The following is a 16,916-nucleotide window of genomic DNA, read 5'->3' on the forward strand; positions in this document are numbered from 1 at the left end:
CATACACAAAGGCTATATGTATGCATTTTCCAGATAGTTTCTGTTTGCGACTTGCCAGATGAAACAAAAACAGACCTCGTAAATATTTAAATGCCCGCATAGTTTTGGGGTTAAAAGCAACAGACAAATTTCAGTTGCATACTTCTCGGCGGTGCCAAAAACTCATCCAAACGTATCTTTATATACCCTGTTTGTATATTTTGTGGAACTGATTATATTCTTTCCCGTATTCTATTATATTCGAAGTGTAAATCAACAATAAACTTTTAAACTGTATAGGGTAACTTTTAGTCAAACACTCTTCGAATTTGGTCGCAGCTCCCATAATTGCTGCCACATTTTGCTGCATAGTCAAATTTTGTTTGCAAATCAAAGCGAAGCAAAGCAGAATCAATAAAATTAAAAGTCACTTTGGTGCTGAGTTTTATTATTAAATGTTTTCGGTTTCCGTTTTTTATGCTTTACTCTGCAAATTGAGCGAAAAAGGGTATTATGACATTGTCAATTTTAGAGACCATCAAATGCTGGCATTTATGTTTATGCAATATGTTACAATAAGCAATTGAATTTGTTTCAAATATTTCTCCATTCTTCTAAAAAATTAAACAATACTGATAACTCTTGGATATCGTCAATGAGATTCAATTTTTTACTTGTTCAAGCGTTTATCTCCATAATAATGAAATTAAAATTTAATGCCGAAGTCTTGCTATTTCGAAACTATTGTGTGCGATATCAAAAGACTGAGCGCAGGGTATCTCATAGTCGAACACTTTAAAATTCAACCTTCTCACTTGCCGTTTTTATTATATTTCTGGCATGATAAAGTTGCAAACTTGCCATGGTCGTAAATCAATTTGAAGAGCGTAGACAAGTTTACAGCGGCTGAAATCAAAAAATAAAACCGCACTAATTAAAAATCATTTGGCAGACAAATTGAATTGCAATCAAAATCCAATTGCGAATTGTTTGACGAAATATTTTTAATTAATGTAACAAAGAAAAACATTGCTCTGTTTTTGTTTTTTTAAGTAAACGTAATTCTAGTAGTTGTGTTTATTTGTGCTCTCTCTTCTGTTCATGTTACACGAAACCTTATGAAATACTGTTTATGGAAGTTCATTGACTTCCAGCTGATTGTTGCAATTTAGCTTCTGTATGTTAGTATGTCAGTTGTAGCTCAGTACTTAGCACAAACTGTGCGACGCCTGTGCTTAAATCTTCTTGACCACGGGCGGTGCCTCCGTTGTGTTGTTCAATCGGGTGAAATGCGGCCACGTGGATATCTCGTGGAAGAGTTGGCCACCAGGACACTCGGTATCGCGCACCTGCTTGTGGCCCAGCAACTTGTAGGCGGGATCAATGTAACCCTGGGCTACGCCAAATGCTATAAGATCCTTGGTGGCCTGCAACATGCGTTCTGGTGGCAGCTCAGCTATAAGGAAAGATACAAGTTAGAATCTGATTTGATAGTTGGCATCGTATCTTAAACTCACTTCGCCAATCTCCGATAAGGACAATTCCCACACTCTTGTCATTGTATTTGGGCGCATGAGCTCCCACCACATTGAATCCACGTCCCGTGTAGATCATGCCGTCGCCTCCAATGCCAAAGCTATAGCCAATGTCATTCCATCCGCGATCCTCCTGATGGAAGTCCTGAATGTCACGCATGCTGCGCATACAGTCCGGCGTGGTGTAGCATGCGGCTGGTATATACGAGTGGTGTATGATGACATAGGGCGCGGGTCCGGTGAAATAGTCCACCTGCTTGGGCATGCGGGCACCCCAATCGGCCCTCGACAGCAGTCGGGCACTGTGTGGCCCACCCTCCGTTGCGGCTTGCTGCATGTGCTGGGTGTAACCTGAAAAGGTAAATGTGAGAACAGAAATTGACCATCAGTTGAATGTTTTTGCTACATGCTGCTGCTACTGTTGTTGTTGTTGTTGTTGCCTTTGCTGTTGCGGCTGCTGTTTGTTTGTCTGGCCAATAAACAGGCAACCAACGTACCACGTTTATTTACAATTTTCGCACTTTTTGCTGTGTGTGTGCTGTGTGTGCGCTATGTGTGTCAGTGTGTGTACGAGTCGTATTGCGATATGTCACTGTGTGTGGCCAAAGTTTGTTAGCATTAATTGCATCAGTCTGTTTGACTTTTACTTTATCGAGTCTCTTGATTTTTTAGCGTGGGTCGCGTATTGCCTTCCGTGTTAGTCGCGCGAATTCCATTGATAAATTATTGAATGGATTCCCCGGCTTGCGGCTACTCGCTGGTGGTTTTGTGGTAGTGTTCCCCCAACGAGGTGAGAAATCGCAATGACACCGAACGCCAAATGCCAGGCGGCGGAACGTTTCATAAAAATTCCCCCGCACACGACAAACGAGACGCACTCAGCACTAACGAGGCAGACTGAGAAAGAATGAGACAGAGTGTAAGAGAAAGAGAGAGAAAGAAATGACCAAACAAAACAAGCTGCTGAATGCCTCTGAAAACGGGTTGATCTCAACGAACTATCGACGATTTAAATAGTATATTTGCGTATCTCTCAGTATTTGCAACGTTGTTTGCTTCTTTGGCTAACGTGTCAATTAATGAACCGGCCTCAAATCATATGAAATATGCATGAAGTTTGTTGAGCTATTTGTTTTGTTTACTGAATCGTTCAATACGCTCAAGAGTGACGTGAATGTTTGTGACATTGTACAGCTGTTTGATTTGGAATTTGTCTATCTTGTTTCTTATGCTCTTTCGCAGGTATATTGAGTATTATAAAGTGTTCATTGATTACAAACAAGTAGATTAGATTGCATTATTTTATATCAACTATTTCTATATTTAATATTTATTTATTTATTTTCTAGAAATATTATAAATTCAAATTATTGCGATAGTTACAAAAACATTCGTATTAGCATTAAATTCCCTACTTACGATTGGAGGTTATAATGTTTACCAAATGCGAAAACTAATTTCGAAGGGAAATGCATTTTTTAGTAATTGTCTGTCACTAAGGGAATAAACTAAATTGTGAAATTCACGTGTTGTCAGAAACATATCGAAATCTTAATATGGGAAATACATGGGTCAATTGATAGTACTTGATACTTTGAATTGTCATGCATCTAATCTATTAGAATTACTTTCAAGTGTGTACTTAATTACTATCTCATGTCGACTGTCTTGCATAGACATACAGAACTGTTTCTCAAGTCTCATAGATAACTATTGTTGAATGAAAGGAATGTGCAACTTTTATCGCTTTAGTGGGTCACTTAATAATTGTTGAAATGAAATTAAGTTCTGAAGTGGTGAAACAAAACCGTTTAAGTATTAGAATGTTAGAGTATGTCAGGTGCGTCTATAAGCCAATCTCTGTTAATTTTCACAAGTAATGATGAGTCAGCTTTAAGCTTCGCAAATATATAAAATATTTGAATATTAAACAGTGAAGGCAACAGGTGCTATCATCTATCAGTTGCCCGTTTCACAGTTACCTATTGACAGTGATGTCTATTGCCCCAAAGCGGCGGCCTTCGAAGTTAACTTTCTGGTATCCGCCCCAGTCATAAATGCAAATGCTTCACCAAAAACTATTTCATTCAAAATTCGTTTAATGTGTGTGAGTCGCTCTCTCTCTCTCTTTACTCTTCTGGCTGTGTGTGTGTGTGTGTGTGTGTGCCTGTCTGGGGGAAATACTTGTAGAATGAACTGAAGGAGAGGAGAGTGCGAAACTTTAACAGCATCCATTTGGAATGTTTACCAAGGCGTCGCACCCGCAGCAGCTCGTCCCGAACCGGCATTTATATGCATATGCAAAGTTGGAGCGGAAAACGCGAGTTTGGAAATGGCAGCTGGAAAATGGGGAAGTGAAAGTTGAGGTGTGGAAGTGGGGAGCTGTTTGCGGAGCTCTTGCTCGACCTGATGCCTGAGCACTTGACTAAGTTAATAGCAGCAGTTTCTAATTAAAATTTGGAGAGCAAAACATTTTTGTTGGCGCCTGTACATTTGCACCTACGTATATATATACTCCCAAGAATATCCCGACTCTGGACTACATACACATACATATATGTATGCATATATAGTGGCAAATACGGGAGCTGGAGCTGGAGCTATAGTTGGGAGCTGGGAATGGGAATGGAAATGGTAATGGGATCGTCTATTGGCAGCGCGTGCTTGAATAATAAACAGAGCGTGCTTGGAGGCGTGGTCGCCGGGCTGCTGTCAAATCATTTGGTGTATAATTTATGCCTTTTGCTTTTTAGTGTTACATGTTAATTACGATTATACTCGTGCACTTACTGTTACCGTTACCGTTAAGCCGCCCGGGATCTCCTGACGCATACAGAAAACTAAACACGACAAACTAAAATTTAACACCTCTCACCACGCATTTCCTTAATCGTTGGCCCTAATTACGCGGCCTAATAAAGTAAACATTAAACTCGTTGTGCTAATCAATGTTGCAAACTGTTGCCACACAAACACACTCTATACTATATGTATAAAAAGAGAGAGAGAGAGAGAGAGACATAACGTTGCAAACTATTTAATAATATATACTGGGATGAAGTTTAATAACTGAAGGGATGTGCCTCGTATTTCATAGGAAAATAGCGAAAAGTAATTTGACGCTGTGCATAAAATTGACTTGTGCATGGGTGAGAGAAGAGGAGGGTCGTCAAAAGTGCGCCTAGTGATGGGTTCATTGACTGCCCCGATAATGCGATAAGGTTTAACAGGCCTCGCTTATAATTGAAGTATTCAATTTATTCAATTTTGCAAAGCGTCGCGCCCAACCACCCGCCACTAATTGTTTGTTTTTAATCAAGCAAAGCATATAAAATATGCTATTTATTCACACACGCAAACTGGCACAACATACACATAAACTCTTTGGTACCTGTAAGCATATTATATGAGCATACTCATTAAGCAAATATTGTTTATAGTACGGAATATTCCAAATTAAGTCACGCTCACTTGGAAACAAAAAATGTGACAAAAACGAGCAACAACAACAAAATATGAGCAAAAAGAAAAATATTATATTCATTCTGACAAAGCGTGCATACTCTTGCAAGCAAAATAATTTTAAATTTATTTTTTTACCTATACTGTTCTACTATTTAGTATTGCAAAACAAGGAAGAAAATCAAAATGAAATTATATATGGCTATTAGAAATGGTGTTTAAATTAGATGTGGTATTTAAAGAACCATATTAAAGTTAAAAAAAATAGTTATGGGGATTATTTAACAAACTTTTCTAGAAAGCTTTTCTAATTGCAAATATTGCATAATTATAAATTAATAAATGCAGAGGAGTGCATGTCCAAAACTTTAATTGGCAAAAATGTTTACTAAATTCCAGTGAAATGCAGTTCGAAACTTTTGAAAATTTTGTTAGAGTATTCAGAAATTAATACATTATTGTGTATGGCATAAAAATCCCTCTCTGACTCTGTCAATGAATTTGTGCTCTCAAATTAAATTTTTGTTAAATGGGAGTAATTAAATTTGCGTGAAATTTGCAGCATAAATTCTCTTGGAATGTGCGTGCATATTTAACAGTGTAGTGCACAAGGTGTTATATATGTAGTATACGAATAATTATCTCTACGGTTGTATCTGCTATTCAGTTACAGGGTGTTCTGGAAATGAGTTTAATCGACGTGACAGGCGCTCAGAGCTTGCCGATAAGAAAAACTCAGAGGCACAGTCAAAAGCTTTGGTATTGCTATTTGGTATTTGGGTGTTGGATGTTTGTGCCATAAGTATGCGGTGTTTCTGTGTGTTTTATTGTGTATTTCAGGGGCAGGCTGATAAGACTGCGCTCAGAACACTTACCCATCATAGATAGCAAAAGTAATCCCAGTGCTGTCATGCTTGCAGGTGGTGCGAGTATTTTGATGACTTTAGGAACTTTTTGTTTTTGCACGTAATTTCTATTACTATTATATTTTCTAAATGGTATCTATCTTCTTTTTTTTAGGAACTTTGTTTTGTTTTAATTTGAATTGTGAATGTGTGTTGGCAAGAATTGTGCGAAATTTTAAATGATCTTGAGGTCAGTTTTCACATGCTGAATTTCCAGAGCATTCCTTGCCACAGTATTTTTCGGCGCTTTCCTTTTGGTTCGTATTGACGCAGCTCAGAAACGCGAATGATTGGATGGCATAAGGGCGCTACGATGTTTATAGACCGAGCACAGATTTATTTATATTTATTTCTTATGTTTTCGTGTTAGTTTTATTTTTAGTTAATTTTTGCACCAGCGCTGTCGACGTCAGCGTCGCTGTCGTTGTCTGCGCGCAATGCCAAACAATTTGTATATCGCATGGAATTTATTACCAAGTCTCGACTGCGACGCCAACGCCTCCGCCAGCGTAGACGGCGACGTCAACACCGACGCCAGCGCTAACGTTGGCGCCTCGTCGAATCATTCGATTCGCTCTTTGACTCTCCGCAACGCTCACTTCCGCTCTGCGTAGCTCTGTTGCTCAATTGTCGATCGGCTCTCAAACTGCTGATAATTTTGTTATCAACCTGAGGGAGATGTCTCTTTTTTTTGCTAATTAAGTATTAATCGCATTTAATTACAGTTTGAAAAGCTGCGAATCGAGTCTGCTTTGTGTGAATTACACGAAAATGTGCAAATTTATCGACCTCTTTTGAACCGCTTGTGCCTGCGGTCTGCCGATTGACGGTACTTTTTATTTGCAATACGTTACGGGTATTTTTTTTAGCTGCTACTGCTGCTGCTGCTCTTTTGTTCGGCCCTTTCTGATCGGACAGTGCTGATTATTGTCCCCCCATTTAACGGTGACTTGGCAAAAAAGTGATATCAACCTTAACCTGAGAGTGAACTTTGAAGCGCTTTCCCTTGGCTAATTGCGAATGTATCGTGACGCATGCTCACATAGTAGGTTTGTTTGTGATATCACACGTTAGATAAATTAAGTCAATTGCAATAATTGCCTATCATTGTGTTCTAGGTCATTTAGTTTTGGGCTTGCGTGATATGGTTATATCGGTCACTCGGTTTTGTTGATAAGACTTTCCAGCAGTCATGGCCGTAACGCAAGCTTTGAAGAGCCATTTGAAACATGTGTCGCTGGCCATGTTGCTTATGCAACGCTTTAAACACGAAAGTCAAATAGATGTCTCAGATCTTATGAATATAAAACAGCTTAGGTAAAGCAACTCGACCTTTTCCTTTTATAGCATCATCATCGTTTGCTGATTAGGCAAATTGTTGTGACGATTTCAATTCACAGAAAAATTTGTTTTCCATATAAGTTAATGTTGTTTATTTGTTCTATTGTGATTTCCCAGAAGATCTTATCAATCGATGACCTTTTGGACATTAAATTATTTATTGACCTATCAGCTAACTTAATGCATCTCTGCCTTGTTTTTTTATCCCCCTTCCGTTCTCCGCTTAAGCGCTTCTTTTCTTATGTTTCCATTTACTTATTTGCCTTTTTTTCTTATTTGTTACCATGTGGTCTTTTGAGGGGATGTCCCTGGTTACTTTGTAGGGGAAGCACACGGCAAAAACATCTGGTAAATTGCTTTAGTCAATGCGTTGAGGTTTGATAGACGAATTAGCAGGGTTATTATACATTATATTTCCTTAGTTAGGGTATTTTAGTGTTCTCAGTCAATTTGTAACATTTCAACTGACTTTATAAAATACGAACTTTCTCTTTCTGTGACGCACATAAAATAATAATATCACATTAACATAATTTAAATTGGCGTTAAAAAAGCTTTGCCGAATATTTGACGTGTGTGACCTTAAGTTCTTTGGAAACTCTCTAGAAACTTGTTATACTGGCAATATATGACAGATACAGGCGTATCAAAGTGTTAAATCACTGAAAAACTGATTGCTTCATAAACAATTATATTTTTTTTCAATGATTTACTGCGCGCTGTTGTTATCACAATATTATATTATTAGTGTATAATTGCTTCGTTTAAAAGGGGTGTACGATGAGCAGGTTACGAGTATTTAGATTGTGTGTAATATTAACGATATATTCAACAAACGAAAAACAAGACAAGACACACAGATAAATCTGGATGGTTGGGGGATTACCGCAGCACCCAGATGGCCGTAATTTCATCAAAGGAAATTCAAGTCGTTTGTCAGCCAATATTTTGGATGTGTTTATGCGGCAAGGTAAACACGCAAGCCTTACCACCACAGCCCCCCTCCTTTCATCCACCGGCGTTCTCAAAATATATTTATTTATTTAATTTTGAAAAGGGGAAATTTTTCGAGTGCTCTCGCATTAGACACATGGAATAGTTCAAATAGTTGAATTGTTGGCACGGCACTTACCACAAATTATACTTTGTTGTTCTCGTTGATGTTGCTCATATTGTTGTTGGGTATATTGTTGTTTCTGTTGCTGTGTGGCGTCTATAGCGGTAACTACGTCACATGGTTTTGGCATTGGTTCTTGTGTTGCCACTAAGGTCACAGTCGACCCACATCCAGACCGCTCGTCGCCCATGTCGTGCCAATGTCGTTAACAAGTAAAACAATTGTGAAAACCGCTAACAACGATGTGAAGCGTGCAGGAAACTGAACGAACCGTCCAACTGAAGTCTATGCCAGTGTCGAAGTCAAAGCCGAAGCAGTTATAGTGCCTCTGATTAATTCCTGTGCGTTTCCAACCCACACCACCCACACTGCAATTAAATGGGGCATGTGTCCATCTCTATTAAGCTGGTCGCCTTAAATTCAGAGATAATTGAGACAAAAGGAAAATAAAAAGAGGCGTCACACGATTCACAGTCACAGTAAATTAAGAAAAAACAGTTAATTACAGACTTTTTTTTTTGTTGAATAAAAGAAATTGCATGGAAAGAAGTGTAGCTCGCAGTCTGCTGTTAAGTTATATACTATACGTATATTTCAACTCAATTCATAACTGAAACCAGCTTAAAACTTGGCAGTGCAATAAAATTCATTTTATTGCAGTTCAAGCTGTATTTAGTATTCTAAAAACAAGTTCTAGAGGAAAAATACTCAAAGCCAAAGCAAACGCAAACATAATTAAGCTCAGAAATCGATGCGCAGTAGAGTATTTGGGGGTACGACTTTGCCAGCGATATCAATTCTTAAAGAAGTTTTTTTTGTTATTTTTTTAATTTACCATTCAACTGTCCGCTAATCGCACATCTTATCAGGGTATTAAGTGCTATGTTTGCTAACTGCCGCCTGGCACGCTCTTTTTTTCGGAGTTCGCGTCGAGTATACGAGTAGAAAGAAATCACATTGTTTTTAGGGTATTCACCGCAAGGTGAGGGTATTATTATCTGTGTTATGCGTCCGTTAGATAATGACAAGCAGCAGCGTGTATTACAATTAGCAAAAGTAATTGCAAATTATTTGTTCAAGCAGGCGCTTCCTTTGCCTTTGCCATTGCCATTGCCATTGCCTTCAGCTTTACCTTGCTTTTGCGGTATGCTTTCGATTATAACACTCTGGAGAGTCCAGTTTGCAGTTGCGAACTTAATTAATGGACAACACAGGCACTGACTGTTTGCTGTGTGGTATCAACAGCTCGTCCATCTGCTAATGCCTTGTATATGTATATCATTTGGACAGCCGGCTGCAGGAAAAGTTTTGTCAGGAACAACTCATCAGTTGGCGCTCTCGCAGTCGCTTATATCATTGCCAGGACGGATTAGTTACGGTTGCTGGTTGCCTTTTGGGTTAACGGGAACGGGAATGGGAATAGAGCTTGTGGTAGGAATTGTGGATGCGTCTTGTTTCTCCTATCTTGATGGCTGGGCGGGTTTGGCTTCACGACACGCACATGCCATATATTAAGGCATACATAAAATGACAAACGATTTGCGTTGCGCGTAAATTGAAAAGCGCTGAGCCTGTGAGATTGCAGCAGCAGGAGGTAGAACCAAGGCAAGCAGAGGCACCAGCCGAGGCATGTGGCATGCGGCAAGCGGCATGAAGCATGAGGCATGAGGCAGCCAGTAACAGTTGGTGCCTGCTATATAGGGAGGCTGCTGCTGTTGGCAGATCTGGCGACAGCAGCGACTTTTGCTTGTTTGTTTGGCTGTTTGTTATTGCTGCCTGAATGTGTCTGCATGTCTCGCTGTCTAGATGTCCTCCCCTTCCCCTTCCCACCGAGGTGGGCCAGGAGCCAGGAGACGCCTCCCCTCGCGCTTAGCATGGCTGAATGCCAAAACTTTGGCAAAGTATTCAAATTAAAATTTCAATTAAGGAAGTGAATTTGTGTGCCGAAAGTGTATTAAGTCTATTAGGGCGGCATCTTGGCATTTGAGCTGTTCCTCCTTCTCCTACTCCAGCTCCCGCATCTCATTCTCCTTGAGTTCGATTGAAATGTGGGTGCATACGTGTGTGTGTGTGTGTTTGTTTGTGGGTGTGAGTGTTGTGTGTGCTTGTGGTAGTGGCACGCCCAATGTTCGCACCGTTGCTTGATTTATTGCCAAAGTTTTGTCAGTCACATGACATAAGAAGTACTTTGTGGAATATATTTTGCACCCACATTGTGAATTTTGAATAAGCCGACACATTGCGGTGCGTGGCGCGTTGTGAGTGGTGAGTGGAGAGCGGAGTGGTAGAGTGGCTGGTATCATGCCTTTGGGGGGGCATTATTAATAATGTAATCAATTTGTAAACAATTTGGCATATATCAATGCGCTTCGTGCTGCTCATAAATCTCTCACAAAATTAGCAATGCCGCCATCCACGCAACGCCAGCGCCAATTTGCATCTCGATTCCGGGGAATGGCTGGCCCTAAAGCGTGAGCAGCAGCCAGCTCCCTACAGAACCATAACCAGAACAAGAACAACACAGCAACACAGAGCAGAGCGAGAACTGTGGACGGCAACGCACATCGGCCTCTGACATATTGCAACGGGTCACGGTGATGGATGGACGGTTGGAATGGACAGTTGCCTCTATCTAAAACTGAAACAGAAACTGCTAAAGTGGGTGGCGGGTGGCTTTGGCAGACACAGAGGGAGAGAGGAGGGGCACGTTATGTTGCTGCATGCCACATTTGCCGAGCAACAGATTTCGCCATGTTGTTCCCCCAGCAAGTTTTGCGAGCCGTTTGGAGTTTGGGGCATGGGTTTGGTTTAGAGAGCTCGTCGGTTGGTGGTTACGTTAGTTGGTTGCCCGGTTCGTTGCTTCCGTTGCGTCTGTTTACTGCCTGCCTGCCTGCCTGCCTGCTCGCTTGGCAGTTAGTGACAGCTGCTGCAAGGCAGAGCGAACAAAAAAATATATACCGGAAAGAGTGGAATTTCTAATTTCTACAAGTCTGAAATTTGGTGTCCTCCTCTCTAGACTACACACACGAGTAGCTTACACAGAGATTACAAAATTCTCGGCGTTTGCAAGCCACAAATATCTCAATTGTGTGTGCTCTGTATGGAACCCTTAAAACAGGTTACAACAATCTAATTGAATATACAAATTTATGTATAAGCGATTAAATCGGACAGCAATTGTTTTGCTTCTAACTGCTTCTAATAATAAATAATAAATATTAACACATTCTCGGGTAATTTTTCATAGTTGCAGACTTGTGAATTTACTTGCTGAATGATTCAATATTTTGTTATTGAATGCTAAGCAAGCCTTTGCTTAGGCTGTGTTTGCTCTCTCAATGTAGTCTTAAATAAATAAATATTACTACTCAACAATTCTCTACGTGTGTGTGTGTGGCATGGTAAATTCTCAATCAGAGCATTCAGACGGCAAATTGAAGTTAGTGTCTGTTTTTTGTTTTGTTTTTTTAATATTCCCATCTTGCCTTGCTTTGCTTTGCCGAGTTCGCGGTGTGTCAAGCACGAGTGGTTTCTGGTGGTTGAGCACTCGGTGCTTTGTCCGCTTTGTTGGTGCACTCAAAGTTAACTTGTCATTCCACTGCTCATATTTTTACACTTTCATTTATTTTGTTCCCCGTTTTTTATTTTGCAGAAATGTCGGCGAGGTTGAATCATCAGCATGCAGCGTACGCCTGGCGTCGAGAACAGGAGAATAATCGAGTGCAGGCGACGCATCAGGTGAATCGTTACTATGGGCACTGGGGTCAGGTCACGTCGCGCTTTGAGAACTGGACCAACAAGGAGTACTACGATAATGCCGACAAGAGAATGCAGCACAAGAAGAACCAACAGCAAAAGGATCAGGAGCTCGCTGAGCGTCGCTCTAAGCTTCGCAAGTTACTGGACAGCGACACTGAGGCCTTTGAGTTGGAGCTGGGAGGCAGGCGAGGACAGCGACATGCCTCTGGCGATCTGAAGACTTTGGAGCGCATCAATCAATCGCTCAAGGAGCAGGAACAACTCAAGCGCAAACTGGAAATGGAGGCCAAACTCTATGGCCGCTGGCGTCATGGTGTGGACGATGAGAAGCTGTTGTACAAATCCAAGTCGGACAACGAAGTGCTGGCCAAGCTCAACTGGCTGGACAAACAGATCGAGCAGCAGCAGCAGCGTGAGCAGCAGGAAGCGTTGACCGCAGAGCGGCAGCTACAACTGCAGCAGGAGATCAATCGCACCGAGCAGGCACAAAAGGAGCGACAACTGATTCGTGAGCAGGAAATCAAAGATATTCGTGCACTGCAGGAGACTCATGTGTCGGAGCTGAAGCAGCGACAGGAGCAGGCTGACAAGCTCAAGGAGGAGGAGCAACACTTTCGCCTATTCCTCACCGAACTGGAGAAGGAGAAGCAACTGCTGGAGGAGAGCACAGCCATGATGCTGCACCGTCCCGACGTGTCGCAGGCCTACAATTTGAAGAAGATTAAAATCTTCATTAGGAATCGCAGCGATGCAGTTCGCAAGCAGATTACACTGTGCATCAATCTTCTAGAGCGCATGGTAAAGTATGCAGTTAAAACAGAAGAGCTGCAGCAGCAGCTCGACAAGTGCAAGGAGCAACTCCAGCTGGAGTTGGTGGCCTACAATCAAATCGAGGCAATGTACGAGTCCGAGGCAAAGAGCAATCTGCAGCGCTGCGAGGAGAATTGGCGTGAACAGCATCTGGAGCGCTTCAGTCAGATCAACAGGATCATCGAGCAGGAGCAACAGCTATTAAGCGACATGTTGCGTGAGAATGTAACAGAGCAACAGTCGCTGATTGAATTGCGCAGCACACATTTGTCTGGCATCGAGCAGACCACCAAACAGCTGGAGCAGCTCAACAAGGAGCAGGAACTGATGTCACCACGCCAATCCGAGTCATCAAATCAGATCTTAAATCAAGTGGCATCGACTGCTCCAGTTGATCTGTGTGATTCTGTGGATCAGCTGGTGCCCAAGGTGTCGGACTCGTTCACCAATCTAAATCTAGATGTGTGGGAGAATATGCCGCCAGCTCGAGGTGGAATCGATTCGCCACGCCTCAGCAACACTCGCTCCATGAATGTGGTCACATCACAGACGGCAATGCCACCGAAGTTTGCACGCAAACGCGTTGCTTGGACTTAGAGTCAAAATTGTATTCAAGTTTATAGAGTTTAATTAATCAATGTTGTAACTGTGGTTGTTATTGTGTGTATCTCGATGTGCGTGTGAATATGCTTTCTCCCCTCTCTCTCTTACTCTCTCTCTCTTACACATACTATCCCTCTCTCTCTCTCTCTTCAACACTCAATAGACGATAATTAATATTAAATAATGTTTATATGATAATAAACAACGAAATAGTATTCCCAAAGAGACGTCAAATCACAATATTTATTTCAAATGTTTTCAATTTATTCAACAAACTAATTAAAATCTATTTTATGTCTATTTAAATCATTAAAATATATAAATCATTTCCAATTTGTAATCAATATATTATATCTAAATTTATTGTGATTTGTTTATGTATTTTATTTGTATAGCCAACAAACCTAAGGATCCTTCAAATATATTTTTAATATGAAAACTAATAAATTATGTATTGTATGTACAGTAAATACTCACAAATTTTCTTTAAAGGTAATTTTAGTTTCGGAAAAGTTTAATTTTTTTGTTCGATTCGCGACAAAGAAACGAAGCGTTGGAAAAAACTAAGACAAAGTTTATCTGCGTGCAGCAATAATAAGTGATTAAAGTGATTACTCTATATTTTATAGTCTCTGAGATAGGTTTTCATATATGGGATCGGATCTGCTCTGCATGGTAAGACAATACAATTGGTAGTGGGTAAAGAAACCTTAACAAGTCCTGCCTAAAAAGATTCAACAGTTGTTTTTTAATATTTATTTTACAAAAATAATTCAAAACTTAATAATTCACGTTGAAAACCGAAATCTAGTTTCTGGAAGCTTTTTGATGTAAATGGAAACCACCCTGAAATGTTTGAGACAGGAAACACAATTGTAAAGTGCAGTGTTCAATTCATTTCAATGTAGACTCTACGTCAAGATTGAGAATGATCTAATCTGATTGAATATTCAACATGACCCAATTATTCACAAATTAACATCCATCACTTGTGTGCTAGACTCTCACTTAGGTTATTGAATTTATGGATTACTTGCTACCAACTAAGTAATAATCAAAATGCACATAAATTTGCATTAAGTGGTTGCAATTACTTCACCTGAATCTGAGTCAGCTGCAGCTAAAGAAAGAGCAGAGGGTGGAGGACGAGCTGGGGGGATAAGGACAAGATTTCATTATGGAATGAAACTGGAGCACAAACAGAAGTCCATCATCATCAGCTAGTCAATCTCTCAGTTCATTCCATGGCCATTTGTAGAGTGCAGCCAAATAGTATCAGCAATCATTTTCAGAGCATTTCCAAATCGTTTCAGTCGATTTAATAATAATAATATTATATTATATAAAAGGAGAAACAGTTGAGGGAAAAGATGTGCCAAATATAGCCTCGGCCATGTAGCGACTTTGATTAAATTTCTTTGAGTGTTTGGGGCACCAAATGCAATTTCATTTGCACTAATGGCTGCTGTTGCTGCCGTTAGCCGTCGCTGCTGCCGTCGCTACAGTTGCTGTTGTGCAACTTCCGGTTCGCTTCGCTGCTAGCAACAATGCAAAACACACAGCGCAGCAGAAGCGGCGGAAAAAACAGAGCGAAAAGTGCAGAAAAAAGCGATTGTTAAATTGAATTAAAACCAACAAGAAATACAACAAAAAAAAGCGTCCAACAAAAACGAAGGCAAAACGCAACGCAACGCAAACATTGCTGAGAAGCATCCAACTGCCGGCCATGCGGAAGGTATGTATATCATGCGGAGAAGGAGCACTCTCTGCCCTTCCCCCCTAGTCTATCAAGAGATTTGGACGTGCTGGTGTTGCAATCGCAATTACACTTGCCCCACTAACGAGGTTTGCCTGAATCGCGCGGAGATTTTCCTCACTTTATGCGAGGGAATTGTCAATTACTTTTGAGTGTATTTTAAATGATAATTGCGCTTATTATATGCATTTTTAAATATTTACGAATATATTAAATACTTATTTTGCTAACAAGTCAGTCAGTTCAGTACTGGATGTTATTTTACTTAACTTTTCCTTTAATGCTTTATGATTTTTGCTTACTGTTGTTTCGATTGTTCCATTATACACATCGTTGTATTGGATATATTGTATAAAATGCAGCTGCTGTTTACTCTCTTTTTTATTGTTTACGTATGTCGGTTTTATGAAGGAAAAAAGGACTGCTGCATCAGCTGCAGTTGCAGTTACACTTTATGTGCAGTTCGTGTTCAAAGTTTACTTTACTTCAAGATTTAAACCTCAACCGAAGAATTGATTTTAAAGCTATGAAATTGCTTCATTAAATCCACCATTAGTTTTGAGTACTACTCAATCTCCCCTCGCCACACGACTAACCCATTAAATGACTTGCTTGAGCGCCTTTTGCGACTTGCGTGAGGTTTTTGTCGACAATTTACATCCGCGTTACGAAATTTCATTCAAACAGGTGCGGTTGGGTGCTGTGAATTGGCCACGTACTACTGACTACTGACTTGGTGGCCATAAGCCGCCGGCCGGCTGTCCGGTTGTCGGTTAAATAAGATTAACGATGTCTACGGATGTGGTGACGGCACAAGAAGCAGTCAAAGCAGCAGCGGTTGTAGCAGAAGGAGCAACAGGAGCTGTAGAAATAAGCCAAAATGAGATTGAGACAACGACAAACGTAAACGACAATGAACGTAGGCATGTCAACGGATGCTGCCACGCCCACATTGTATGAGCCATGCCTTTCATTTCGAGTGACATTCACGTCAACAATTCAACAAACAATTGGCAAATGTGGCCATAAAACCATGACAGTTGCGACTGTTGCTGTTGCTGCCATTTTGCCTACCATTCAGCCCTTTCTATCCCTTTCGTCAGTTCCCTTCTTGCAGGCATGACAACTCGGTCTGTCAGTGTCTGTGTTTGTTGCCATTTTCTGTTGCTTCCCAATGCACAAAGCGGAAACGGATGCGGATGCGGAAATACATGTATGCGTACTGTTGCTTTTACTGCAACTGGCTGTTGCGTCAGCGTCACTACCATCGTCAGCGTCAGCTTCACCATCACCATCACCATCAACATCACCGTCGTCATTGCCGCCGGCTCAGCCATAAGCCAACATGTCGCCAACAGACTAAGCCCAAACTGAGGCCGCACATTTTGCCGGTTTAAGCCTTCAGTCAATTGCATTCAAATAAACGGCTCACCGACTCACCAACTTTCCACTTCAAAAAGAGACTTGCGAATGACTATAAGAGAGGGAGGTGGCATTTGCCATTTGGTAGGTGGCAGGCAACAAGCTTAGTACCATGTTGAGAAACAGTAGCCAAGAGAAACTGCACTCATGGAAAGACAGAGAAGAAACAAGCTCTCTTGCTCTCTCTCTCTCTCTCTCTCTTGCTCCTCTCTGTCTTCAACCAAGTA

The 16,916-nt window shown here is 40.8% G+C and overlaps 2 protein-coding genes across 6 annotated transcripts in view; one reads left to right on the forward strand and one right to left on the reverse strand.

Annotated features, from left to right (window-relative positions):
• Nucleotides 1–13,559, forward strand: part of LOC132787698 (trichoplein keratin filament-binding protein) — a 28,669-nt gene extending 15,110 nt beyond the window's left edge. The window contains exons 1-2 of one of the 3 annotated variants that reach the window (XM_060794958.1): nucleotides 11,650–11,778; nucleotides 11,992–13,559. In XM_060794958.1, the coding sequence (XP_060650941.1) occupies nucleotides 11,994–13,505 (1,512 nt within the window). In that variant the 5' untranslated portion in view covers nucleotides 11,650–11,778; nucleotides 11,992–11,993 and the 3' untranslated portion in view covers nucleotides 13,506–13,559. Of the gene's footprint in view, nucleotides 1–11,649; nucleotides 11,779–11,833; nucleotides 11,890–11,991 lie in introns of those variants that run through there. The other 2 variants (XM_060794960.1, XM_060794957.1) reach the window with 2 other exon arrangements.
• LOC132787700 (peptidoglycan-recognition protein LB) lies at nucleotides 1,014–8,627 on the reverse strand. 3 transcript variants are annotated; one of them, XM_060794962.1, is made up of 3 exons: nucleotides 8,355–8,627; nucleotides 1,497–1,865; nucleotides 1,014–1,435 (listed from the first exon to the last, which is right to left on the reverse strand). In XM_060794962.1, exons 1-3 carry the CDS (start codon nucleotides 8,527–8,529, stop codon nucleotides 1,215–1,217), a joined length of 765 nt encoding a protein of 254 aa, XP_060650945.1. In that variant the 5' UTR covers nucleotides 8,530–8,627; the 3' UTR covers nucleotides 1,014–1,214. The 3 variants fall into 3 exon arrangements, with proteins under 3 accessions (XP_060650945.1, XP_060650947.1, XP_060650946.1); XM_060794964.1 differs by lacking the exon at nucleotides 8,355–8,627 and adding an exon at nucleotides 2,012–2,139 and having other exon boundaries at nucleotides 1,018–1,435; XM_060794963.1 differs by lacking the exon at nucleotides 8,355–8,627 and adding an exon at nucleotides 5,852–6,320 and having other exon boundaries at nucleotides 1,019–1,435.
• Nucleotides 13,560–16,916: the final 3,357 nt, after the last annotated feature.

This window comes from Drosophila nasuta, chromosome 2R (genome assembly GCF_023558535.2).
Source record: "Drosophila nasuta strain 15112-1781.00 chromosome 2R, ASM2355853v1, whole genome shotgun sequence".
Taxonomy (NCBI): Eukaryota; Metazoa; Arthropoda; class Insecta; order Diptera; family Drosophilidae; genus Drosophila; species Drosophila nasuta.

Coding starts and splice junctions, on each gene's coding strand:
- LOC132787700 (XM_060794962.1), bottom strand. CDS start 8,529: ATGGGCGACGAGCGGTCTGGATGTGGGTCGACTGTGACCTTAGTGGCA. Junction 1,866..8,354: donor ACAACAAAGTATAATTTGTG/GTAAGTGCCGTG, acceptor TTACCTTTTCAG/GTTACACCCAGCACATGCAG. Junction 1,436..1,496: donor CCTTATCGGAGATTGGCGAA/GTGAGTTTAAGA, acceptor CTTTCCTTATAG/CTGAGCTGCCACCAGAACGC.